This window comes from Lissotriton vulgaris, chromosome 2_1 (assembly GCF_964263255.1).
Source record: "Lissotriton vulgaris chromosome 2_1, aLisVul1.2, whole genome shotgun sequence".
Classification (NCBI taxonomy): domain Eukaryota; kingdom Metazoa; phylum Chordata; class Amphibia; order Caudata; family Salamandridae; genus Lissotriton; species Lissotriton vulgaris.
In genome coordinates, this window is record NC_141687.1 from 549,870,026 (window position 1) to 549,897,349 (window position 27,324).

The 27,324-nt window shown below is 46.8% G+C and overlaps 1 protein-coding gene across 1 annotated transcript in view; it reads left to right on the forward strand.

The window, feature by feature from the left end:
• The window catches only part of UNC80 (unc-80 subunit of NALCN channel complex), a 2,521,865-nt gene that overhangs the window by 127,108 nt on the left and 2,367,433 nt on the right, over window positions 1–27,324 (forward strand). Inside the window, exon 3 of the mRNA XM_086955549.1 lies at window positions 8,040–8,196. Within this exon, the coding sequence (XP_086811675.1) occupies window positions 8,040–8,196 (157 nt within the window). The remainder of the gene's footprint in view (window positions 1–8,039; window positions 8,197–27,324) is intronic.

The window sequence follows — 27,324 nt, forward strand, 5'->3', positions numbered from 1 at the left end:
GAATTTCATTGTTTCTTCTCCTGAGGTATCATTGTGCAATTCTGTCCAGTACATTTGTTCCCCTGCCCCGCGCCCAGAGTTTGGTACCTGTGTCACATGTGGTCAGGTTGAGGAATCAGGGGTGGTAGAAACTGCCTTACCAGTCCGAGGGGGGGGTTGTGTGTGAATGAATGGTGTGTGGCACTAGGCAAGTGAGTGTGAGTTCTCTGAGAGAGGGAACTTGCTGAACCTTTGTGAATTGTGTACTCCTGTGTAAGCTCAGACCCCTAGGTTCCCTGTGTAATCTCTTCTCTAGAACGTCCGCCAGAATGGAACCAGTTTTTGATTTCTGTGATCTGTTTGGGTACAGTATGTGTGATCTGGTAAGGTTCTGTGGAGAGAGAGGCATAGGAGTGGATGAGTCAGATACTCAGTCTGAACTTAGGAGCAGCCTGATCCTATGGCAAAAGGGTCAGTGGGATCTTGCGCGCAGTGAGGAAAGGGCCCGGGATTCACACCAGGAGGGTGGTGGGTCTGTGGGGAGCCCTGAAGATTCAGAAGAGGAGGAAGAAGAAGACAGCACCTGGACGCCAGTAGAGAGTAGAGACCCCATAGATAGGGAGTCCCTTGCTGGGTCCAGCGTAGGAGGCAGCGCCTCATCCCTTTCCCTGTCCCCAGAGGAGTGGGTGGATAGGAGAGAAGAGAGGGAGCACCAGCTGGCCATGGAGATGCTCAGGGTAGAGTATGCCAGAGAGATGGCGCAGCTGGGTGTGAATGAGCGGACTGCAGAGGCTGAGAGGGCCTTGACCAGGGAGAAGATAGCCCTAGAGTGTAGGTTATCCCCTGACCGCAGTCATAATTTTCTGGATCCCCCAGGGAGGGTTGAGTCCAGTGGTGGCAGCTATCTAGACTTCAGTGCAGGAAGTCCCAGTCCACGTCCCCAACGTAAGGTACCTTGTTCCCAAGAGGAGGAGTATAGGTTGAAATTCAGGGGCAGTAGGAGACTGCCTCACCAGTCTTGGGCAGATTTTTCAGATGTATGTGATGAGGCACTGGCTGAGTGGCTGATGAGTATCAAGGAAGAGGACTATGATGAACTATGCAGGCTGCTTGTCAGAGAGCAGATGCTCAGTAGTTGTTGTCCTGAGTTGCGCCAACACCTGTTGGCGGGTGAATTTTCTGATCTAAGACTATTTATAGAGGAAGCAGACCGCTGGGAGAGTGCCAAAGGTTCTGTAGAGTCATTGGAGAGTGAGTCCAACAGTAGTGGTTCAGGGATCTTCCAGCCCAGCGTGGTGGAAGAGGCTCAGTGTAGCCCAGCTAGGTCCCAGTATAGGGAGAAGGGTGGAGGGGCTGACTACCTGGCTCAGTGGAGCAGGAGTCAGTGGGTGGCTGAGAGCCCCCAGAGGCCCGAAGCCCTGTCTCAGAACCTGGGTGGTTTCTTGAGGGAACACCAGGTTAGGGACCTAGGCTGTCCTGTTAGTACACTTGAGGAGGATCTCCTAGTGGCTAGGGAACCTGGAGCATCTGTAACTAGAGCTCCAGTGGTTCCAGTGTCCGGCAGTGCTACTCCAGGAGGGAGTGCACAGAAGTCCAAAGTGAGGAGTGATTGGGGGATGAGTTTCCCAGTGGATGCACCAGTGGACCAGAGACTAGCCAGTTGGGCTAGATCTTCTTGGGGGGACCCGGGTGGCGCCACGTCTGGTCTGGGGGATCTTTGCGCACTGTCAGGTGGACAGGAGGCGGGAGATCTGCGCCAGACAGACAGTCACACAACAGATGTGTCATTTGTTAGCCTCAGGGGGTTTGTGTGTGCATCCCCAGAAGTCCTGGAGTGCCAGGCAATTGTTCCACCAAAGGTTTTAGACCGGCGGGTGGATGGCCAGGTTCAGGATCAGCCTGACCTGAAGGGTAGGACGACTGTAACCAGTGTCCTGACCGGTTCTTCTTCCAGAGGAACTTCTCCAGTTGGGAGAGGGCAGACCTCTGGAAGGGGGTGCAGAGGGTGGGAAAGCCCACCTCTGACCCCGGTGCAACCTGAGGGGTTAAACCCTGGGTTGGAATGGCGTGCTAGGTGTACCCCTCTCAGGAGGAGGAGGAACCCTAGGAGAAGAGGTAGGGGGAGGAGAGCCTTCCCTGAGACTCCTGGTCCGCCTGAGGGTGTAGACCCTAGGCTGGAGAACCAGTGGCAGTCTAGTCCTGTCTTGCAGACAGGGAGAGTGGAGAATGGCTACTATGTGCCAGGGGTTACTACCCCCCGCTCTGCGAATTGGCAACGACCGGTGGCACCTGGGTGGCCCAGGGCCTGGTCCTGGCCGCGGACAGCTCGGGAGTACCAGTGGGGTAGTCCAGTTGGTCCAGACAGTGTGTTGAGAAGGAATCCCATAGGTTCACCGTGGCGTAGAACAGGAGGGTGTCCCTGCAGTTGCGGGCCCGCGTCCGTGTTCTATCGCCCCAAGCAGGGAAGTCCATCACGGTGGTGATTGGTCTGCCCTGCGTTTTGGCTGGAAGGGGGTTGTGTTGGACTTGGCCCTTCGGGCAGGTTCACCCCTAGCCTTTTTGCTTTAAATGGTGACCTGGTGATGGTGATTTTTGGGTTCTGCGCACTTTCACTGTGTCCCAGTGGAAAGTGCGTGCGCACTCTGAGTGCATGTGATGAGATAGGCCTGCCCTCCCATAGGAATGCATGGGGAATGTATGTGTCCCTGGTAGTTCCTGATGCGTGGGGTGTACAGGTTCGAATCTGATATGTGCAAACTCGTGAGAGTGAATGCTTCGCAATGGTGTGTGTTGCATGAGTGTGTCATATGTAGAAATGCCATTTCCAAGAGTTGGCATATTAGTGTAAAATATGGCTGGCGTGTGATTGGCTGGAGCAGGCTGGTGAGCCTGGCTCCAGGAAGGCTGGATGGGTCTGCCCGGTGGTGAGTGGGAGATTAGCATGCTGATGGCTGGGGAGGAGTGTACCTGTGGCCTGAATGAGGCTGGGTTTTCCCCAGACAATGCTGGCTCCGCCCCCCTGTGGTGTGACTGATGTCCCTAGCCCTGCCAGTGAAAGAAAGGGGTGGTTGGGCCATCAAGGGTACTCAAGAACCAGCTGCGACTGGTTCTGCCCCCACCCTGCACCTTCAGACAAAGGAATGTACTGTATAAAAATGGGGCTGTGTCCCCACAGAAGCTGTTCTTGTTCCAGGATCCTGAGGGGGCTGCTGTTGCTGCTACTGGGCCAGAGGACCGCCACTTGGGGAGTCTCCCTGCCTGGAGACCCAGTGTGCTGGCTCTGGGCCCAGCCTTGCCCCCCTGCCCCTTGAAAGGACTTTTGCTGGACTTTGGGCTGTCCTCTAGCGCTGGGAGCGCTGGAATTGCCTCTTAGCGCTTGGAAGCGCTTTTGTTCTGCTATAGCGCTTTGGAGCGCTTTCGTGTGGCTTGTAGCGCTGGGGAGCGCTTTATTTGAAGAGGCCGGTGCCCACCCGGCATGGTCCGCCCCAAGCGAGTGCCACCTCGCTTATTCTCGAGTGTTTGGTCGCCTGGCAGGTGCCCACCCTGCCAGGGACCTTGCCGCCCGTTTTCGCATTTTTCTCGAGGGTGCCGACCCCTCGGTAAATTCATCCCCCGCCTAGAAGCACCGGAAACGGGCCGCCGCGCTGCCCGCGACGACCCGGAAGTGTTCCTGCCGGCCGGCCAATCAGGGAGCAGGCCGACCGGAAGTCCCGCCCCGCAGCCGTGACCTGGAAGTCAGGCAGGCCGGGGGCAGGAGAGAGGCAACCGGAAGCAGACGGAGGCCACCCCGTGCTCCGGTAAGGGGAGAAGCCGGCGTCTTTCCTTGTCCCCCCCAGGCTCCCAAAGCGAGGGAGAGCCCAGGGGAGAAGTCTGCAGAGAGCCCCGAGGAGCGGGAGCTCTCGTGAAGAAGACCGCTGCCTCGAGACCGGTGAGTGTGCCTCGGGGGATACGCGACTCATGCGAGATGCGTGAGATTTGGTAGGGGCGGTCGATTTCTCCCTGCTGAAGCGCACAGAAGCGCTACGAAGCGTCCAGGGGGCATTTTTGTGTTGAGCCCGAGAGGCTCAGGGGGCATCTTGCTTATGCAGAGCCAGGAGAGGCTCCAGGTGCCCCACTTGTGCTTTGAGTCCCCAGGAGGGGGACTCCAACGGCAGCCATTGTTGCTTTAGAGCCCGGAGGGGCTTAGGGGGCACAAGTGATTTCTGCAGAGCCTGCGAGGCTCCAACATTGGCCCCATCATCGTGCTACCCAGTTGCCCAGCACTTTGTGGGCAACTGCTCCCTTTAGGCCCCCCTGACACTTTGGACACAGGGCGTCCTAGCCCCAACAAGGCCAGAGGGCCTAGGGACAGTCACAGGTGGTGACTTACGTGAGTTTGGCGCAATTGTACTTTCTCTGCACCTCTGAATGTATTGTTTATGCGTCATGTGCCTTTACACCTCTGAATGAATGTCATGCATTGCATCATGTGTATGTTCTTACACCCCTACAGGTATTGTGATACATAGGTGGTTGTTTTCTCCCTAGTACAGGTGGTGCTAGTGAGATCCTGGTTACCAGTGATTACTGGTTGTGTGCTATTTTGTGCTATATTCTACGTACTAAGTGCTATTTCTGAAAGTGTTACTTCTGATTCCTGACAGTGGTCCAGGTGGCCCTGTCTTGTACATATCCCCTGTAAATTCTGCCCGTGCCCCTGGCACATTGTAAAGTCCATCACCACCCCTTTTTGTACCGCTTTGTTCGCCATAAGTTGGCTGGGTATGCTTAGAGGTGAGTCCCTTGCTCACTTTGCCACTGGATTCAAGCAAGCCTGGCTGAAGACGGCTGTAATGCCCGAAACCGGTCCTAGGAAGCTTGTTTCCGGTCCAGGGAAGGCATGGCTTGGCATTTCGGGCTGGACTGTTCCCATGAGGCACCGGGTCAGACTGATTTGCATATGGCCATGTCTGAACTGGGGTGGCAGAGTGGGCTAAAGAACGGTGATGGATTAAACCCAGATCTGTTGACTGGGTGTGAGTGTTTGATTGGTTCAGATGCTCCGTCCATCACCACCCCCTTTTGTACCGCTTTGTTTGCCATAAGTTGGCAGGGTATGCTCAGACGTGAGTCCCTTGCTCACTTTGCCACTGGATGCAAGCAAGCCTGGCTGAAGACGGCTGTAATGCCGGAAACCGGTCCTAGGAAGCTTGTTTCCGGTCCAGCAAAGGCATGGCTGGGCAGTTCGGGCTGGACTGTTCCCATGAGGCACAGGGTCAGACTGATTTGCATATGGCCATGTCTGAACTCGGCTGGCAGTTTCGGCTAAAGAACGGTGCTGGATTATATCCAGATCTGGTGACTGGGTGTGAGTATGTTATTGGTACAGATGATCCGTCCATCACCACCCCCTTTCTTTACCGCTTTGTTCGCCATAAGTTGGCAGGGTATGCTCAGACGTGAGTCCCTTGCTCACTTTGCCACTGGATTCAAGAAAAGCCTGGCTGAAGACGGCTGTAATTCCAGAAACAGGTCCTAGGAAGCTTGTTTGCAGTCCAGGGAAGTTATGGCTTGGCAGTTTGGGCTGGCCTGTTCCCATGAGGCACAGGGTCAGACTGATTTGCTTATGGCCATGTCTGAACTGGGGTGGCAGAGTGGGCTAAAGAACGGTGATGGATTAAACCCAGATCTATTGACTGGGTGTGAGTGTTTGATTGGTTCAGATGCTCCATCCATCACCACCCCCTTTTGTACCGCTTTGTTTGCCATAAGTTGCCCGGGTTTGCTCAGACATGAGTCCCTTGCTCACTTTGCCACTGCATTCAAGCAAGCCTGTCTGAAGACAGCTGTAATACCAGAAACCGGTCCTAGGAAGCTTATTTCCGGTCCAGGGAAGGCATGGCTTGGCAGTTTGGGCTGGACTGTTCCCATGAGGCACAGGGTCAGACTGATTTGCTTATGGCCATGTCTGAACTGGGGTAGCAGAGTGGGCTAAAGAACGGTGATGGATTAAAGCCAGATCTGTTGACTGGGAGTGAGTGTGTGATTGGTACAGATGCTCCGTCCATCACCACCCCCTTTTGTACGGCTTTGTTCCCCATAAGTTGCCCGGGTTTGCTCAGACATGAGTCTCTTGCTCACTTTGCCACTGCATTCAAGCAAGCCTGTCTGAAGACAGCTGTAATGCCAGAAACCGGTCCTAGGAAGCTTATTTCCGGTCCAGGGAAGGCATGGCTTGCCAGTTTTGGCTGGACTGTTTCCATGAGGCACAGGGTCAGACTGATTTGCTTATGGCCATGTCTGAACTGGGGTGGCAGAGTGGGCTAAAGAACGGTGATGGATTAAAGCCAGATCTGTTGACTGGGAGTGAGTGTGTGATTGGTACAGATGCTCCGTCCATCACCACCCCCTTTTGTACGGCTTTGTTCGCCATAAGTTGTCAGGGTATGCTCAGACGTGAGTCCCTTGCTCACTTTGCCACTGGATTCAGGAAAAGCCTGGCTGAAGACGGCTGTAATGCCCGAAACCTAGTTAAACATACCTTGCACATGGTTTTCAAAGGAGTGTTGAGTGGCAAAGAAGGGGTTGATTGATGCCGCTAGAAAGGGCGACAAAATTGAATTAACTACTGACAGAAAGGTATAAAGGTCGTCCCTAAGGGCTAATAAGAGAGACTGGAAGGAAGCTCATTGGGTTGAACTCACTGATACCATGGCAACGAAGGAGACCCAAGCTATCTGGAAAATGAGTGCATTTGGCAGTTGATCGTGTTTAATGCTGCCTGATTCGTCTGCCCCAGCCGATCAGTGGGATGCTCATTTTACTTCCCTTTTTTAAAGAACGGGATAGTTGTGTCTCAGCTTTTCCTGATAATATTGTGCACGAAACCTGTTCTTCGAGGTTGCCGTTGCCTATTATTCACCATCTGTGTGCTTCCTTTCACCGAAAAGAAACAGAAGTAGTGCTCAGTGGTATACTTGAGCTTTGCCGCCCGGGGAGGTCCATGAGTTTGCAACCCTGTGACAGCAGGTGCAGGTAAGAGCGGGGAAGGGGAAGGGAGAGTTGACAGACAACGAGGGAAAATAAAATACTAAAAAGGAAAAACACTTACCTTGCACTCGCTGAAACTGCCCACATCACCCACCGCCCCCAAAAAGTGCCGGCCAGGACTCCCCCACTCTCCTTCCTATGCCCCTGGTAGCGATTCACCTATTGAAGCAGGAAATAGCTCCTGACCCTATAGCATTCTAAGCGGTACAAAAGAGGATGGTGATGGATGGAGCATCTGAACCAATCAAACACTCACACCCAGTCAACAGTTCTGGGTTTAATCCATCACCGTTTTTTAGCCCACTCTGCCACCCCAGTTCAGACATGGCCATATGCAAATCAGTCTGACCCTGTGCCTCATGGGAACAGTCCAGCTCGAAATGCCAAGCCATGCCTTCCCTGGACCGGAAACAAGCTTCCTAGGACCAGTTTCCGGCATTACAGCCGTCGTCAGCCAGGCTTTTCTTGAATCCAGTGTCAAAGTGAGCAAGGGACTCACGTCTGAGCATACCCTGCCAACTTATGGCGAACAAAGCGGTACAAAAGGGGGTGGTGATGGACGGAGCATCTGTACCAATCACACACTCACAACCAGTCAACAGATCTGAGTTTAATCCATCCACAAGGCTGCAATGCAGCATTGTGATTGGTCTGAGCGCCGTGGCTCAGCGCTCAGACCGGGAATGGGAGGCTGGGCATGTTCCCCACCAGGCTGTGTAATGCAGCCTGGTGGGGAGCATGCAAAGTGCACAGGACTGTTTGGCCGGCCTAGAGGGCCGACCAAGCAGTCATGCACACATAGGAGTGCAGCAACACTCACGGGATCCAAGTCCTGCCCTCTCAAATTTTGCTGACACCAGAAATAAAATGATAATAGAAATAACTTCTGTTATCATCATTTAATGTTTTCTTTTACACTGCACCAAGAGCAGTGGGGCGACGCTCCTCCGCCTTAGCGAAAGAGCTGCTAATGTTGGCTAGTTTATGCAATTCTGTTTCTAAAGTTATTCATTCTGTCTCTTTCTTGGTAGTCATTTGAACGAGTCCTGGTGGAAAACAAACTCCATGGCCTCTCGCCTGCACTCTCCGAAGCAATCCAGAGCATTTCTCGGTGGGAGCTGGTCCAGGCCGCTTTGCCACATGTGCTGCATTGCACTGCCACGTTGCTGTCCAACAGAAACAAGCTTGGTTAGTACTTGTGCTTATTCTCTTTTGACTGCTAATACAAATGTATTTACTCCTCTTTCACAACAGTCATGTATTTATTTATGCACTTTTCTGTTGGACAGAGATAGCTAAAGGGCATTAGAGCACTTTAGAACAGTACCAGAGTACGTTTACAAATAATATTGCACAAACTTGATAAAATGAGTATAATCCAGGGTAAAGACTAACCACAAAAGTAGGTTATGTTTCATGGTTTCTCAGTCACTGTTGAACGCTCACTAGTCACAGTTGAAGTGTTTATGGAACAGAAGGGCTTTCATTCCTTTTTAAAAGTTGCACGGCATGGAGTGTTTTGAAGATCTCGACATGTCTTACGGGTGGCCCTGCCATAGTGGGTTTACTTCATACACTATTCTTGTTTGAATGTGGGAGACCTGAGAAAGAGGGAATCTGTATTTTCACTGCCTGTTAGCCACCAGAAATGTTCTCAGTCAAATCATGAGGAGTTGATGTATATAGGGCTTTCTGGGTGTTGCAGGCCATCTTAAATTGCTCTTCCTTTATTGGGAATTCAGTGTAGTGATATAAAGACAGAACAAAAGTGGTCAAATTTCTTACATCTAGAGACAATTCGAGCTGCTGCATGTAGAACCTCTTTGAAGAAGGCTAGGGGAACTTTGGGAAGGCCACTAAGAAGTACATTCCAGTCATCCAGTCTGGAAACAGCAAGTGCCTGAACTCAACTCTTAAAGTGTTTTTTTAATTAAGGTTTTCATTATGTGTGTGAAGCGGTTAACTAAGTTAAAGGACCAACCGGCCATTCAACGTTCTTTGTAATGGAGCCCGGAACACGTTGAAGATTGCCTCTTATAACTTTGTTTACATGAACTTTATCTCTTGTTTTCCATTCACTTCACATTGAGCAGCCCCTCTGCTGCTGATGGTAATGGCTACATTGCACATCTTGGAATCAGTATGGTTGAAGACCGAGGCAGGTGCTGTGTTGTTTATCAGACTAAAGTTGTTCATTGCAAGCACAAAATGTTTTATGATGGGTGCTGTCTCCCTAATTGCAAATGTGTTTATGTCAAAGTCCTCTGTATGTGCTATGCAAGAGTTACTTTGGTTGCTTTTATAAAGCTAAAATCACAAGCAAAATCCAGAGGCTGTTGTAATGAAACTAGGTTTACAGATATTTCTGAGTATAATATTCTGGAACACTAATTGTCTTTTTTTAAATGAGAAAGAAGACATTTAATTTACAAATGCAAAAGGCATTATGCATAGCTGGAAACCTCCATCACTGGTTAAATATGTAAATGCCTATTATAAAGATAGATGGGTGATGAGGTCAAGCATGTAAATGGAATAATTTGTGGGCAAAGGGCTAGATGATCGACCTTGGAGCTGGAGAACCGGGATTGAATCTCGGCAGGGACGCTCAACATCCTGTGATTCTGTGCAAATCAGTTAATCTCTCCGTGCCTAACAAAACATGAATGTGTCCTTCTGTAATTTAACTGGTGTTTATGTAAAGTGCTCTTATACCTTCGGGTCGAGATCACGCTATATAAAGCTCTCCAGAAAAATGTATATATTCTCACCTGATACAAATACAGCGTTATTAAACATTTGGGGGCATATTATCAAGGGGGTTTATCTCCGCTTTTTTGGCTTTAAAAGCCAAGAAAGCGGAAGTAAAATTATCTCCCTATTACCTAGCTGTCGCTAACACCAGTTAGCGACAGCTAGTAGGAGATAGCGACCATCTTGGGCCCCACTTTGCATGTCAGTGATATTTATCACTAATGACATGCAAAGTGGGCGTGCCAAGATGTTAGCGACTGGAAACAGTCGCTAACATCGCTATCTCCTATTACCAACTTATGGAGATATTCGAGCTAAGCGCGAATATCTCCAAAAGCTAACACCTGCCCTGAGCAGTTCTTAGCCATGTTATCCAATGGGAGGTGGATAACATGGCTAAGAGCATTAGCTCGGTAATGCATGAATATCGCTAACTTTTCAGCGATATTCATGCATTGCGGACGATTTTTATCGTATTTGCGATAAACCTTGGTAATACCAAGGTTTATCTGCGATAAAAATCGACGCAGCTCAGCGGTAAATTTTTGTCTCTAACCAAGCAATAGCAATAATTATCGCTATTGCTTGGTAATATGCCCCATGGTATTCATTTTTAGGCAAAATATTTAAGAGAGCAATTCTAGCACACCTAATCTTCAGTAACCTTAGAAGCTCCATATCTCTATTTCCACTGTCATATTATTCTTATTTCTATGAATCACAAATGATGTTGTAGCACTCCGGTTATATGCTGTTAAAGTATCCTATACTTTTCCTCCGTGTTATGGGACATATTTAAATCTGTTATACTTGGCATCTGCGTAGCTAAACAGCATGGCATATTAAAATCCATTTTACAGCCTTGAAATTTGACTTCTTCCATACGGACGATCCAAACACGCTGGCCAGGATCGGGGAAAAAATGTCTACTTATCAGGATGAAGCCCTTTGCAAAACAATTTTTTTAGATAAAGACACCCAGGCCTGAAATTATGGGGAAGGAGACAGGCCCGGCAGAGCTCTAGCTCCTTCATAAACCGCACGCTTCTTATATCTCTGACCTAGCAGACTCCGAGGGCAATTGCCATTTATCTCCTGCTGAGATATTGCGCACTATGGTCACTTTCTATGAACAGCTATAATACATCACTCCCATGGTGGATGCTGAGAATCTCTAGGAGTATATAGAGTCGCTGGAGCTAGTTTGGCTATCTGATGCACATAGTGAATTTTTGAACTGCCCAATCACGATAGAAGAAGTGCACCAAGCAATTGCAGGTCTAGCCTCTGATAAGGCCCCTGGCCTTGATGGCCTGCCTGTTGGCTTTTATAAAGAATTTTCCCAACTTCTCGCACCCAAGTTGCTAGACATGTATCAAGACTCAATAGATTCGGGCGCCCTGCCCTCCTCCTTGCGGGAAGCAGTCATAATCACGCTTCTTAAAGCCCGGTAAACCGGAAGACTAATGCGATACATACCGGCCACTCATATTATTAAACATGGATAATAAAATATTTGCCAAAGCACTGGCTAACCGCTTCCAACTGCTGCTGCCTGTAGTGGTCAGACCAGATCAATGCGGCTTTATCCTGGTAGGTCAACAGCTCACAATCTCCGTACGTTATTTGCAGCTATGCACTATTTACACCCAGACATATCCGCAGCAGTTGCACTCCTTGACATGACTAAAGCCTTTGATTCTTTAGAATGGACTTACCTATTCCCCTTATTGTAGAGGCTTAGACTGAGCCCTTGTTATATAGCGTAAATACGCGTATTATACACATTACCTACTGCATGGATACACCTCAACGGCCTACTATCAGATCCCTTCCCAGTGGCATGAGGGACGTGGCAGGGATTCCCACTTTTGCCCATACAATTTGCAATTGCCATGGAGCCCTTGGCAGCATGACTATGGCAGCACCATGCCAATCGGGGGTTGGGATTTAGGTCCGGGACTACTTATATCCCTCTATGCTGATGATGTCGCCCTATATATTAATGACCCGGTGACCAACTTGAGCCCTCTGATTCAGGAGGTAGTCCATTTTGGCGACATCTCTGGAATCCAGGTGAACTTGTCAAAATCTATACTCTTCCCACTCACAGAAAAGACAACCCGTTTTGCCACGGATTACACATTACAGTTGGCTATGGGTCTGGTTAAGTACCTAGGGGTAGTGATAAGTAGGAATATCGAGGAGTTGTGGCGGTGCAACTTTGGCAGGGCTATGGATTGGCTAGAGGAACACATTCGAATCTGGTCTAAACTTCTGTTGCGGGGATTCTGGTCATACACAGAACTGTGCACAGAGACCCAGGACCTCAGTGAATTATGGCGTACCAAAAAACTCACCTCAGTACCCTGAACCCCAAACTGACTAGCATCAGTGTCTCGTTAGCTCTCTGTCCTGATTAGACAACCCAGAACATGCAACTTCGGGTACTCTCAGAAATGGTGGTAATCAAGAACACTCTTTCGTTTTTTTCTCATACCAGTCCACAACATGAGTAAGTAGAGACACAGAAAAGTTTAAAATGTTTATTTTTTAGACATGCTCTAAGATGCAGTATTTTTGCTAACATAAGTAGGCATATGATTAAAAATAATACGATCAGTATTGTTACAATTCCATAAAACACAAAGTGAGAAATCATATTATAATGATAGTGGAAACAGGTCCTATAGTGCCTTGTGAACCACCCTCCCCTGTTAGGAACTAAGTTTTATAATAATAATAGAAGGTCTCTTAGGCTTGAATGGGGAACACCATACCTCCAAGATCAGCAGAAGTAAATCACATCAGGATCGGCAAAGCTCTCTCTCTCTCTGAAAAAGGGATTTCTCCAAGTGGCCAAATCATGCATGCAGTGCAATATTAAAGGCGCTAGCATTTCAGTTAGCTGCAGCTGTGTTCATGTTTTGTCTAGAGCAGGGTCCAATCAACCTGAATAACAGCCTACATTGTCATGGTGACCTTGAAGGATTCTGCACACAGTGTTCAAACAGAGATCGCTATGTAAGCCTAGGGATGTTAAAAACAAGCCGTTCTCATGCGTGGAAAAATCAAGCAGTTTAACTTACAACAAACAGTTATATGTAGTGTTGAGTGCAAAAGCTGCAAAGTGGCAAAATGGCGTTTAAACTTCTAATAAGCTTATACTAACATAGCAATGTGTGCAAGCAAGGCCCTGCCTTCACTACACCCTCCCCTGATTGGAAAACGTACAAGAAGGGAGGCAATTTTAGAAATACAGAGTTCAAGTTCGAGTGAGGCAGAACCAAGTTAAAAATTTGCCAAACTGGATAATTGGAAGTAATAAGTTCGAAGTAGTAAGAAAAAAAAAGAAAAAAACAATAAGGGGCATTATATTGCCCATAATGGAAATGGATAAAAATATTTTAAAAATTCACATCGAGTACAGTACGCGTTGAAGCTGGACACATGCTAATTCGATCCAACAGCGTAAAGGCACAGTACGTTGCAACTGCCTCCAAGAGGAAGTCATTATTATCATCAGAAAACATTTGTGCCATCCAATTCAATAACGTGAAGGAGCATATATGTTCTTCGACAGCCAGAGCCTCTGGCATCAACAGAGGACAACTTGGGTCTTCTTCGATATAGCTGTGTGGCAGGAGGTCATGTGCTGCTGCACATATATTCCAATTCCCTAGGACTCCATGCGAAATAATTCCGATGCCAGAACATTCCAACTCATGGACTACTAAGGGACTCATTAGTTGATCATAATCAGGGTTAGGAGACACCGTATTGCAGGAACACAAATCCAGAGCCCATTCAAAACAGCAATCCAGGCAATGGAAAATAGGTTGCACGCATGTAAAGTATTTGAACTGGAAAGATAATCCATATGCCACACTCAAGGTAGCCAGAGGTAGCGTTCCATAGTATTCAAGCATCCAGTTGCGAAGCTGAAGTAGCCAGGGCAGGTTGTCTTGTTATACAGACTGTGCAGCCATTTTTGAGCAAGCAAATTAACAGCAGTACACCGGCAGTCAAGGCGAGAATTAACAATAAACCGCCAGAGAGGCTGGATAAAATAGAATGAAAAAATGCCGGTATCACACCAAATATAGTTTAGAATGAGATCACAAGGCAAGAGCTTACTACTTTAAAAAAATGGTCCAAGCCTGTGGTCGACGAGGTATTGAATATAGTGTGAATCAAAGCGCCAAAATGCAGTGGGAGATCAGTATTTAAAAGTGCATGCACCTCGGTGCAGGTGTTTGCCACGTGAAGGACAAATGTTTCACAGGATGAAGTAAGGGCAACTTCTTTCTGTGACAATAGAGCCCTTATTCGACTCATCTTGTTGAACTCTGCTTTCAAGGTCGGAATGGAGGACAAGATGGACACATCCTACGCAGGCGGGAAAAGAACATTCTTACAGCAGACTACACGTTGGAAGACAGTCACAATGTATGGAATCCCTGCCAGCATATCACAGCAATCTTCATTATTTAAAAGTAAATAGCTACCGTTAGCTAGCAACGTTGTTGTTATTGCTGGGACTGGATTACCCTTTAAAATGCAGGCTAAGTTCGGAGCTTGCGTGTTACACGAGCCATGCAATTGTATGTTCTTGAAACCAGTGAGTGATCAGGTGTAGAAGTGCAATCTTCTCCCTTTAAATAAATCTCTTTACCCTCCCTGGTCACTTGCAGAGACCAAACTTCATGGAGATAGGCACTTCCCAACAGTGAATCAAATCTACCTATGGCATAGTGTTTCATGCATGAACTGAATTTAAACAGGGGAAAGGGCAATGTTATTACCCATGAATGAGCCATACAGCTGAATTAGATTCAGCAACAGAAAAAGGTAAAGGTTCCAACTTTCCAATATGCAAAAGTGAATATGCAGCATTCTTCATAGACATAAATTGTTGTTTTTCAATCAAATTAAACGGTATAAATAGAGAAGAGGTATTCATGTAGTCCCAAGGAACTTTCCCAGATTTTATAGTTTTGTAAAGTCCAAGCAAACTGCATAATGGAACATAATTGATTTAGACCATGGTACAAAACAGACACTTCATCCTGCACAATATCAACAACAGATGAAACAATATTATCTAATGTGTAAATTCGGAAAGAAAGGATATTAATGCTATTATTAACAACTGCAAGCACTTTTTCTAAATTGGCCTGATCAGTAGCTCTCTATCGAGAAGCAGCTTCAATTTCAGACAGTTTCCAAACTTCGTTGTAAATAGCATATCTCCATCTTTTTGACATGCCTCCTACAAGGCCTTTAACAAAGTCATTCAAATCAACATCGTCAGTCAATTTGGACAAGTGAAGTTTAACCGGCTCTAAAGTGGAATGTTTAAGCCAGTTCTGACATAATTGCCTACTGAATAGGTAGTAACAGAATGGTCGCTTTCAAAATGGGGAGCCACCCTAACCTGTGTGTAGCCAGGGGCCAGACCCAGAAAACGATGTTGGTATTAATCTGAACTTTCTTGCCATAATAACCAACCTTGGGCATCCAAGCTGGAAATATTAAAAGAGGAATTTAGCATTAGAAACTGCAATTCATCAATAGACCTATCGGTGTGATTATACCACGTAAGGTATGTTCCCAAATCAGGAATGGAAAAGCATTACATTTTTTAGACGTAGCCAATCCAAAGCAAGTAGTTTGTGAAATAGTTGAGTTCAAAAACAACGTATGGTTCAGGATGAGACATGCATGATGCAGAGTTTCAGTGCCTTGCGCTTGCTAGCTTTTAGAACCCCAAACAGATTTAAGATCAATAGTATCTTTCCACAGCTCATAGCCCCCTATAGCTAATTGATTGATAATGGACTTCGAATACAGTACTTTAGTGTGGGTGAGTCTAACTTTGTAAGAGGACTTAGCAGTCATCTTAAAATAAAAGGCGTCAGGATTGGATTGATTAAAATCAGTAAAATAAGTGAACTTTTTCAAACGTGTTTTCGAGCTGCCCTCAATGGGAGCTGGACAATGTTCCCATTGTGTATAGTTTACCACATTTCTAAATGTGTTTGCTTTATGCAGAAAATGATTGCCATAGTGTTGATAGCAGAATAAGTCTGCATAATTGACTGAGTCTAAATATAAATCTTCAGCATCAAAAGCAGCATAATATTTCAAATCCGAAATAGGGCCTCTACGGCTTGGACTTCACAAATCATCAGAGTGTATGTTTTGTTTTACAACATCCCCCATTAAAACCTGAAGTACATCGGGACATTAATAACCTCTGTAGGGCCGTGTATTTGACATTTGACAGCATCCCACGCAATCCCATCTAATACAGGCCAAGCTTTGATGTTGACAATAGTTTGGTCCCTTTTTATGATGTGTGAGGAGGAGTGGGGTGCCAAAGTTCCATCAATTAGCTTAATTGAAGATTGTTCTTTAACATAATGTGAATTCACTAGACGAAAAAACATAACTACAAATCCAATTGCCATGACCCAAAAAATCGAAAAAAGCACCAGCCAAATGTAAGTCCAAAGTGGTATCGAAAAATGTCTTTTAAACCAAACAGCAAAATTAGAAACTTTCAAAGGGGACTTTGATGTTGTAGAGTCAGTGTCAAATGAAAAGTGCGACTGGGTACCTGCACTTGTTTTCACACATCAGGCATTAACACATCTGAGGGGCAAGTAATAATAATAATAATAAAGAGATTTATAAAGCGCCTGGTGACGCCTTCCCGGCGTGTCCCCGCGCTAACGGAGAGAAAGATAACCGAAAAAAAGGCAGACTAAGAACCTGCGTTCGGCTAGTAGGATAAGTTGTTATACAGGTGGGTCTTAAGAAGTTTTCTGAACTTAATTTCAGATCCTTCTAGCCTAAGGCTGATCGGGAGTTTATTCCAGTTGCCGGCTGCCAGCAGTCTGAACGAGCGTCCACCCATTTTTGCTCTTCTGACACGGGGAATTTTTAGTAGCCCTGCTCCTGCTGAGCGTAGTTCTCTGGTAGGTTCATATGTCTGTATCAGGTCAGAGAGATAGGATGGGGCTTTATGCCAAACAATCCTGTGGCATATTAAGAGTGCTTTATACAACACTCTCTTTCTGACAGGAAGCCAATGTAACGACGCCAAGGCAGGCTGAGATACTTAGTATCATCATTGGGATCACCAGCTGGCAGATTCCAGAAAGGATTACTAACTGTATGCATGTCGATGGCAATGTCAGGCCTGTTGGTATTCACCGGAGCCAAAACAGAATTTCTCAGCATCGCTGGACAAGAGACCGCTGGTGTCATACTAAGAAGAAACGGCCACTCGTTGTAGTTTGACATTGTCAATGGAGATGTACCTGTTATCCTTGCGACCAGGAAGTGGAGGTAAAATGACTGTTCTTGTGGCCTGCACTCCAAGCACAGGAACTGGTGCATGATATGAGGGGCCGAACTCCTCCTTGTTCTCCACCTTCCCACGGACCAGGGCACCAACTCGTGGTAGCCAGCCAACTACCGGAATCTGAAGCGTAGCATCAGTTGTGGAGGGCAAGTGTTCCTTTGCAAGACGGTCACAGGTCTTTTTTAGGTTCTGTAATACAGCAGAATGATCATCTACGTCAAAGGGTACAGCAGACGCCGCCATGTCTAGACCCCCAAGGTCCGGAACAAACATTTTGATGCCAAAGAGCATTTAGTAAGGGGTCAGCTCACCAAGAGACCTTCTAGGGAGATTATTAAGTGCATGTTGAATGCTATAGAGATGGGCTAGCCAGTTCCTGCCAGTACCTAAAACCCTTGCTGTCAAGGATTGCTTTAAGTCACGGTTCATTCGCTCCACAACACTATTACCCTCAGGTCTGTATGAGACGAAAATTTGACCTGGACCCTCAATGAACTCATGGCATCCTTGTACGCCTTAGAGGCGAACGCTGGACCCTGGTCCGAAAGAAGGGTGCCACATGCAAAAATTCCAACAAAGACACGCAAATTTCTGATGACAGTTTGGGCATCAGCACTACGTTGCGGCCAGAGCCAAATAAAGCGTGTGCACGAATCCACTGCAATTAAGATGTTCTTAAACACAGTATCTGAGAAGAAATGACCGCAGTGATCTAAATAAACACAACCAAGTGGTTTATTAGAAATATACAGCTGTGTTTGGGGCGGACACGGAGCAGTTGAAGGTTTGATCTGCTGGCAAATGTCACAAGTAAGGACATAATCACTCGTCTGTTTGTACAATCCGCACCACCAGTAACGCTGCTGTAAGATAGAGACAGTATGTGAAAGGCCGGCATGTGCGGAGGCCATGCCCTCGTGAGTGGCTGTTATCAAGGTTTGCCTGCGGTTCACGTTGAGAATCAATCTGTCACCAATGTCGTTAATTCTCACATAGGGAACTGTTTCTGAACTTAAATGATAAGAGTATTTAGAAGGAAAACCTCTAGGGTAATTACCTCCCTCCTCTGTTGCAGCAATGGCTGCCAAGATGTCATCATCAATCTTAATTTTGGAATGTGTAACTACTGCTACTACATACGTAGCTACTGCTGTCTTGGCTGCTTCATCAGCAAGACAGTTACCATCAGTGTGTACTCCTATGCACTGATGACCAAGAGTATGAATTACAACCACAAGTGGCAGACGTTCTTTAAGTTATGTGACGCGAACCCGTAGCATTTTGTGTTTGATTGTGCTACCTTTGGAATCTTTATATTCATTTTGAGTCCAAAAGAACAAATTGTCATTGTCAGACTGAACACATTAGTAACAGTCACTTACAATAAGAGTAATTAAACAAGTATCAGCATACTCCAGTGCAAACACTAGAGCACGTAGCTCTGCCAACTGGGCGGTACAGTCCCCTAATGTTTGTATGCCCGACATCAGACTTGAACTCTTCATTCACCAGGGTACCAACCATTTTTGCGCAGGCCGCTGAATAAGCATGCTTTCATTCTGTAGCCGGTTGCCCTGATCTGTCAGGGTAAATGATACAATGGAAATCCTCCAGCGGGCGCCTGATCAAACTATCCGGATGAACAAATTCATACTGTAAATATTCCTGAGTTTGCAAAGAGGAATTAAAAATAAACATGACATCCGGAGGCGTCAAGCATGCGGCCCATTGTATGCAACGAGGATGCAAAGCTTTTGAATTTAGTACACTGGCTTTCAACACTGTCTCCAGGGCAGGATACAGTGTATCAACCAACATGTGTTTCCCCTGCAAGAGCGCTCTTTCCTTTAGAATCGCCATCTGCACTGCAGTCAAAACTTTTTTGACAGAGGGAAATCACATTTCAGCTGCAGTGTACAAGTGTGACTTGTAAGCAATAGGGACTATGTCATCTTCATTAAAAGTCAGGTACATGAAACCCACTGCTCAAGGCACAATTCTTATTACCAGGTTAGTGTGGTTGTCACGAGTCAGTAAGTATTTAGATGAAAGAAGATCAGACTGAAACAATTGCAGTATAGCTGAATGTTCAGGCAGCCAGCAAGATTTAGTAAAAGTTGGTTGTACCAAGGCATAAAGTGACTTGATAAGCTGGTCATATTCGGGAATGTAAGTACGCCCATAATTTTAAAAAAAACAGTAAAGATTGTAATTTTTTCAGAGTTGTAGAAGCGCGCAACTGTCCGCATTACTCCAGGAAGTGAGGTGCCAAACCTCGACCTTCATTGTTGAGCTCATAGCCCAGGAACAACACTGTTTACTCTACAATGTGTGATTTAGCAAAGTTAAATTTGTAAGCGAAGTCCGCAAACATACAAATGATGTGGTCAACCGAACATTCGTCATCTGTGAGATAAATATCATCAACATACGAGCACGCATCTGTTTCGAGTCCCTCTAAAAGAGAGACTATGCGAGCGGCAAAGACCCCTGGGCCCATGGCTAATCTTTTAAACTGTTTTTGTTTGCCGGCAGAAGTAAAAACTGTCCATTGACTACTAATAGAGGACAGGTTATGGCTAAAAAAGCCATTGGATATGTCAATCAATCAATCAGTCATTTGTAGAGTGTGCTACTCACCGGTGAGGGTCTCAAGGCGCTGAGGGGGACTTGGGTTGCTGCTACTGCTCAAATAGCCAGGTCTTGAGTAGTCTTCTGAAGGTCAGGAGGTCTTTGGTCTGCCGTAGGAGGATGGGGAGGGTGTTCTAGGATTTGGTAGCGAGGTAGTAGATCGATCTTCCACCGGTGGTCGCTCTTCGGATGCGGGGGACGGTAGTGAGGGCGAGGTCAGCGGAGCTGGCGGTTGGGGGTGTAGAAGGTAAGTCGTCTGTTGAGGTATGTTGGTCCGGTTTTGTGGAGTGACTTGTGTGGTGGGTGAGGAGCTTGAAGGTGATCCTCTTGTCGATGGGAAGCCAGTGCAGGTCTCTGAGGTGGGGTGTGGCTGTGGCGAGGGATGTCAAGGATGAGGCGTGCGTAGGCTTTCTGTATGCGTTGCCGTCGTTTCAGTAATTTGGCTGTGGCTCCTGCATAGAGGGCATTTCCGTAGTCCAACCTACTGCTGACGAGGACTTGGGTGACCGTTCTTCTTGTGTCAGTTGGGATCCACTTGTATATCTTTCGTAGCATGCAGAGGGTATTGAAACAGGAAGATGAAATGGGGTGGACTTGCTTGGTCATGGAGAGAGTTGAGTTGAGGATAAATTCCAGGTTGCGTACTTGGTTGGTGGGTGTTGGGGCTTTACCCAGGGCAGTAGACCAACATGAGTCATCCCAGGGATAGGGGGTGGAGCCGAGGATGAGGACCTCCATCTTGTCTGAGTTTAGTTTCAGCCGGCTGTTCTTCATCCACTCGCTGAAGGCTTTCATTCCTTCGTTGAGGTTGGGTTTGGCATTGTGAGGGTCTTTGGTGAGGGAGAGGATCAGCTGTGTGTCGTTGGCATTGGAGATGATGTTGAGGTCGTGCAGTCTGGCGACGCGGGCGAGAGGGCCATGTAAATGTTGAACAGGGTCAGGCTGAGCGATAATCCTTGGGGCACGCCGCAGATGATCTTGAAGGCTTCGAATTGGAAGGGGGGGAGTCAGACACTCTTTGTTCTGTCGGAGAGGAAGGAGGAGGTCCAGTCTAGTTCTTTGCCGTGGATTCCTGCGTTGTGGAGGCGGCTGCGTAGGGTGCGGTGGCAGACTGTGTCGAAAGCGGCTGAGAAGTCAAGTGTGGTCTTAAACCATTTTCTCACTAGACTATTCACAAGGGCAGAACTGTGAGTATTCTGTACTGCGCAGGTCCGACAATGAGAGTTCAAGTGCCGGTAATCCAATACCATACGATACGTCCCATCAGGTTTGGTCACAGTAAAAAGAGGATTATTCATTGGTGACACACATGTTTCAATCACACCTTGATATTTCAATTGGTCAAGGATTGCTGCAACAGGAGCTTTCGCTGCACGCTGCATGGGATATTGGGGTTGTGGCTGTGGCATAGACCGCAATGAAATCTCATGTCTGGGCGAAAGTTTGTCCCATCCACATTGAGTATAGTACAAAGCTGGTGCAAGCACCGTATCCCACTCTTCTGCGAAATTCAGCGCTTGCTCTTTTGGCACCGTGTGTGCAAAACTAGGGAGGATTACCTCCTCCCCTCTTGGAGCGGACAAAACTAAATTTGGGGGCCAGTCTGCCTCCGCTAACTAAATATCATACATAGAGGTCAGATTTTCCCCAAAAATCCCTTTTATTTTACGCTGTGTATCACCTTCAATTAAAAGGACTGTCAGGGGGAGCCACTCTAGTGTCAGCTGTTTCAACAGTGATAAACATGTCAGTTGTTGTCGCCTTTAGATACGGACACAGTGCTTCCCACACTACTGTAATTTCAGCAATGCTGTCTAGCAGCATTAGCGCCCATATCAAGTTCCGAAGCTGTGTTCTCACTAACCGTGGCATACCTCACGGTTAAAGTGGCAACTTTCTTTTTTTTAAACTGGGGGCATTGACTTTGAAAGTCTTCCTGCTTGCCATTACCTTCTGTCTGGCGCGGCTGCTCACGTCCTTGCTGGGCACCCTCTGCCTCTGCCGCGTTCTCCTCCACTGGTTTGTGAGACCGATGTTTCCTACAAAGAACGAGGAGAAGGTTGATGAGGAACCTGAAAACGATCAGGTGACTTAATACTAGCATGGTTGCGCAAATTAGAAGTGCGCTCTGTAGACACAGGTATTGGTGACGCAGGGCGCAGCCCTTGTTTCTGTTGCTGCTTCCCCTGTTTTTTATTCTCCCAATTTTGTTTTGGAAAAACTGGACGGTTGTCTTTATTAGACTTCGCTGTCTAAGTTTGCGGTTGCGCTGTTATTTTAGCAGAAGGTTTAACACCCAAATGACCAATGGTCTTATTAGCCTCCGCAATGATTTTCGGCAACTGCCGGGTTTTATCGGCATCAGAGACATTGCGCAAAGCATTAGACACTTGAAAGTTTAACGCATCTCCCTTGACATTAGCAAGTATGAGATTGGAAACTACGTCAAACACTCCAACGAGTCTCATTCCCAACTCAACAGCTGCCTCTGGACCGTGTTGATCCTGGACATGCTTGATCAGTTAGGGCAGGACAGCCATGGCACTTCGCATAGACTGTAGCAAATACTTTACCCCAGGTCACGCAATCTGTTACCTCTGGTACTAAGTCTTTCTGCAAACTATTGGTCAGAATCGTGTGTTTCTCAACAGGAGTTGTGTTAGGAAATACTGCCTCCAGTTGGTCAAATTTCTCAGCAAGCCAAAAAGGCATATTGTCCTTATTTTAGGGGTGCTTGCCCATAACCGAATTAACCATGACGGGGCTCATTTTTATCCCGGCCGGTCCAACTGGTTGCGCCACAGCACCAGGTGCCCCCACCTGGATGTTGCGGGAAACGTATTGCACTAAAGCCCTAAGCACCCCTTGCAACAGAGGCATAAAGGACTCTCAAGTCCACAACGGGGACTGTAAGGTAATATGGGTGTGAACTAAACCCGGCCAATATAGTCCAAGTGGCCCCAGGAATAGACAAAGGACCCAACCGAACAGCTGTTATAGAGTGAGGAAGGGCGCCATCAAACCAAAATCGATCCGAATCTCCCGTGTCCTATATGGTGCATATACTGCGGATCATCTGCAGTCACAGCAAGAAAAGTAACCCAAGAGTAGAAAAGCTCAAATGGGTTTGCTGCGTCTTCACTAAGCTCAAATGGGTTGTAATTCAAAGTACAAACCTTTTTTTAAATATCAAGCTTGAATAAACCTATACTTAAACCATATAGGTAGGTTATTCTGTCACTACTGTCAGCTGTAAACAGGAGTGAGGGTGTCGTGGACTGTTATAAACACTACTCGAGAGCCTCAGACAACCCAGAACATGTGACTTTGTGTACTCTCAGGAATGGTGGGAATCAAGAACACTCTTTCGTTTTATTCTCATTCCAGTCCACAATATGAATAAGTAGAGACAGGGAAAAGTTTAAAATGTTTATTTTAACGACGTGCTCTAAGATGCAGTATTTTTGCTAACATAAGCAGGCGTATGATTAAAAATAATCATTGTTATAATTCCATAAAACACAAAGGGAGAAATCATATTATAATGATAGTGGAAACAGGTCCTAGAGTGCCTTGTGAACCACCTTGCCCTGCTAGGAACTAATTTTTATAATAATAATAATAATAGAAGGTAACTTAGGCTTAAATGGGGAACCCCATACCTCCAAGATCAGCAGAAGTAAATCACACCAGGATCAGCAAAGCTTTCTCTCTATAGAAAATAATTTTCTCCTAGTGTCCAAACCATGCATGCAGTGCAATAATAAAGGCGTTAGAATTTCAGTTCGCTGCAGCTGTGTTCATGTTGTGTCTAAAGCGAGGTCCGATCAACCTTAATAACAGCCTTCATTGTTATGGTGACCTTAAAGGCTTCTGTACACAGTTTACAGACAGTGGTCGCGATGTACGCCTAGGGATGTTAACCACTTGGATGCTAGGCGTTTTCCCGCTGTGTGCTGGAAAATGCCATTTTAGTGGCACCATGACGAGCTCAGCTCGTCATCAGCACACGACCCCCGTGGGTGATGACGAGCTGAGCTCGTCATCAGCATCGAAGGGGTTAAAAACAAGCCGTTCTCATGCACAGAAAAATCAAGCAGTTTAACTTATAACAACAGTTACATGTAGTGTTGTGTGCAAAACCTGCAAAGTGGCACAATGGCATTTAAACTTCTAATAAGCTTATGCTAACATAGCAATGTGTGCAAGCAAGGCCCGGCCTTCACTACACTTCCCTTATCTAAGGCAGGACAAATTGCATTTGCTAAAATGGTAGTGTTACCCAAATTTCTCAATCTGTTTGTGAATGTTCCACTCCAGCTAACTATTAGCTTTTTTTTAAGAAGCTCCGTTCTAACTTAATACCACTAATATGGGCTGGCAGGCAGCAACGTGTGAAGTATGACTTTAACATTACCGCTGTCACAGGGCGGACCAGGCACCCTGGACTTTTATCTCTAAGCATTAGGCTCCCAAGTGCATTTTCTACATTACTGGGCACACCCCACACCCTTCCAGCCACACGTAGTGATTGAGACGGACAGAGCCTCCCCTTGGCCTCTTACCACAGCACTGTTCCTCCCATATAAAGTGCCTTTTCCAGACACTCCACAATGCATGCATTAGGCATGGGTGGCCTTGTGAGGCGCGCAGGCATTACGCAGCTCCCTACCCCATCGGTCCCTGTGGCTAATCACCCCGCGCTACCCCCTTTGCAGGACAAAGGTGCAATTACCCATGCACAACGATTAGGCATATAACCCTTCGCAGATTTATATCCAGACAATTGTTTTCTCGACCTTACTAGGAAAGAGCTGGCCCCGCTGGATGCTCTTCTCTATTACCAGTTACGAGTCACATGCCGTGCAGAATGGGGTTGATTCCTGATTCCTGGTGCCAATGTTGCTTTGCACCACATTCAGATTTTATGCACCTGGCATGGTCCTGTCCTGCCATTATGGCCTACTGAGGTGAGGTATTTCACATATTAGAAGAGATTACGGGTATGCCTTTTCGATTTACTCCACTAGTGGGGCTGCTGGGGTATGTGGGCAAGATGGTCTGGGAGGTTCGGAAATTGGTAGCAATAATGCTCCTTCGAGCAACACATCAGGAGGCTATGCACTTGGGGAGATCGCTTGCTCCCAGATCTCAAGACTGGCTAACAGACATTGCATATTGCCAAGAACAAATGACTGCGTATTGGGAACTGCAGCCACAAGGTAGTCGCCCTCATGATAAATGAGAACCATTTATAAATTATCTCAGAAATCGTGCCTCTGGACCAGCGACAACACCCATAGACTGAGCACTCCCGGGTACAATATAGGCGTAGATTACACAGCTGCACCCCAACCTTGACCACTGTACATGATAATGTGCCAACTGCCGAGTTCAGAGAAAGAATCCTTTGGGGATGTGGAGGGTGGTGGGATACTGGGAGGCACAAACAGTTAGGTGGTTGTTATTGTACAATGTTAATGCATTGGAGCACTTTGGCAGTGTATTATTACTGATCGTCCATGATTGGACAATTGCATGTAGAAGGCCATGTTATGTTCAACTAAATGAAAATCTAATAAAAAATAAATTGAAAAAAACATACACATCTAATTTGCATTGATAAAGCTCCCCCTGCAACCTCAATTTAGTGGGGCCATTAAGCCCTAATATATTCCGTCTTAAAATTTTCAAATTAATCATTATACCAGCTGCTCATTACACTTGGTTTCTGGCCATAAAACACTCTCTGCTCAGCATGTAATGCTCCTATCATGTTTAGCAATCTTACTTTCCCATCCTTTTTTTCCTTCTTTCAACCCCATCAACCCCATTCTAACTGTCAAGATAGATGACAGAAGCAAGGGATCAAAGCAAAACCAAAGGGGATGATGGATGGAGTGTTGAACATTGCAAGCACTCATCCCCAGTCAACTGTTCTGGGTTTAATCCATCATCATTCTTTAGCTCACTCCACCGCCCCAGTTCAGACATAGCAATATGTGAATCAGTCTGACCCTGTGCCTCATGGGAACGGTCCAGTCAGAACTGCCAAGCCATGTCTTCCCTGGACCGGAAACAAGTATCCTGGGACCCGTTTCTGGCTAATCAGCCGTTATCAGCCAGGCTAGCTTGAATCCAGTGGCAAAGTGAGCAAGGGACCCACGTCTGGGCATACCCAGCCAATTTAGGGCGAACAAAGCAAAACCAAGGGGGATGATGGACGGAGTGCTGAACATTGCAAGCACTCACCCCCAGTCAACTGATCTGGGTTTAATCCATTATTATTCTTTAGCTCACTCCACCACCCCAGTTCAGACATGGCCATATGCAAATCAGTCTGAACCTGTGCCTCATGAGAACAGTCCAACCCAAACTGCCAAGCCATGTCTTCCCTGGACCGTAAACAAGCATCATGGGACCGGTTTCTCGCTAATCAGCCGTCATCAGCCAGGATAGCTTGAATCCAGTGGCAAAGTTATCATGGGACCCACGTCTGGGCATACCCTGCCAACTTAGGGCAAACAAAGCAAAACCAAAGGGGATGATGGACGGAGTGTTGAACATTGCAAGCACTCACCCCCAGTCAACTGATCTGGGTTTAATCCATCATCGTTCTTTAGCTCTCTCCACCACCCCAGTTCAGACATGGCCATATGCAAATCAGTCTGACACTGTGCCTCGTGGGAACAGTCCAGCCCGAACCGCCAAGCAATGTCTTCCCTGGACCGGAAACAAGCATCCTGGGACCTGTTTCTGACTAATCAGCCATCATCAGCCAGGCTAGCTTGAATCCAGTGGCAAAGTGAGCAAGGGACCCACATCTTTGCATACCCTTCCAACTTAGGGCGAACAAAGCGAAATCAAAGGGGATGATGGACGGAGTGTTGGACATTGCAAGCACTCACCCTCAGTAAACTGATCTGGGTTTAATCCATCATCATTCTTTAGCTCACTCAACCACCCCAGTTCAGACATGGCCATGTGCAAATCATTGGAGTCAAGCTATCCTGGCTGATGAGGGCTGAAAGCCCGAAACCGGTCCTAGGATGCTTGATTCCGGTCCAGGGAAGACATGGCCTGGCAGTTCGGTCTGCAGTGTTCCCATGAGGCACAGGGTCAAGAATGATTTTTATATGGCTATGTCTGAACTGGGGTGGGGTGGTGAGCAACATAACGATGGATTAAACCCAGATCTGTGACTGGTGGTGAATGTTTGACAATATTCAACATTCCGTCCATCATCTTTTTGTGTGGTAGCAAGGGATCGCCACCCATCCCACCACCACTGCTGAGCAATATTCCCCTTAGGTGGGTCATAGCTCTCACTAATGTTCATTGGATGATACCTGCATGCTTTTGTCTGTGACCACTCTCAAATTGACAATAAGAATAAACAATTGTATAAGTAAATTTCCTATCAATAGAGGTAACCTATTCCTTCCAATCTTTCATTTGTGGACTAATATGTATATGTCCTCTTGTTAAACAGTAGAGTCAGCACATTTATATTTAAACCCACAAAAGTTATAATAAAATAGACTGTCTCCTGTTCATAG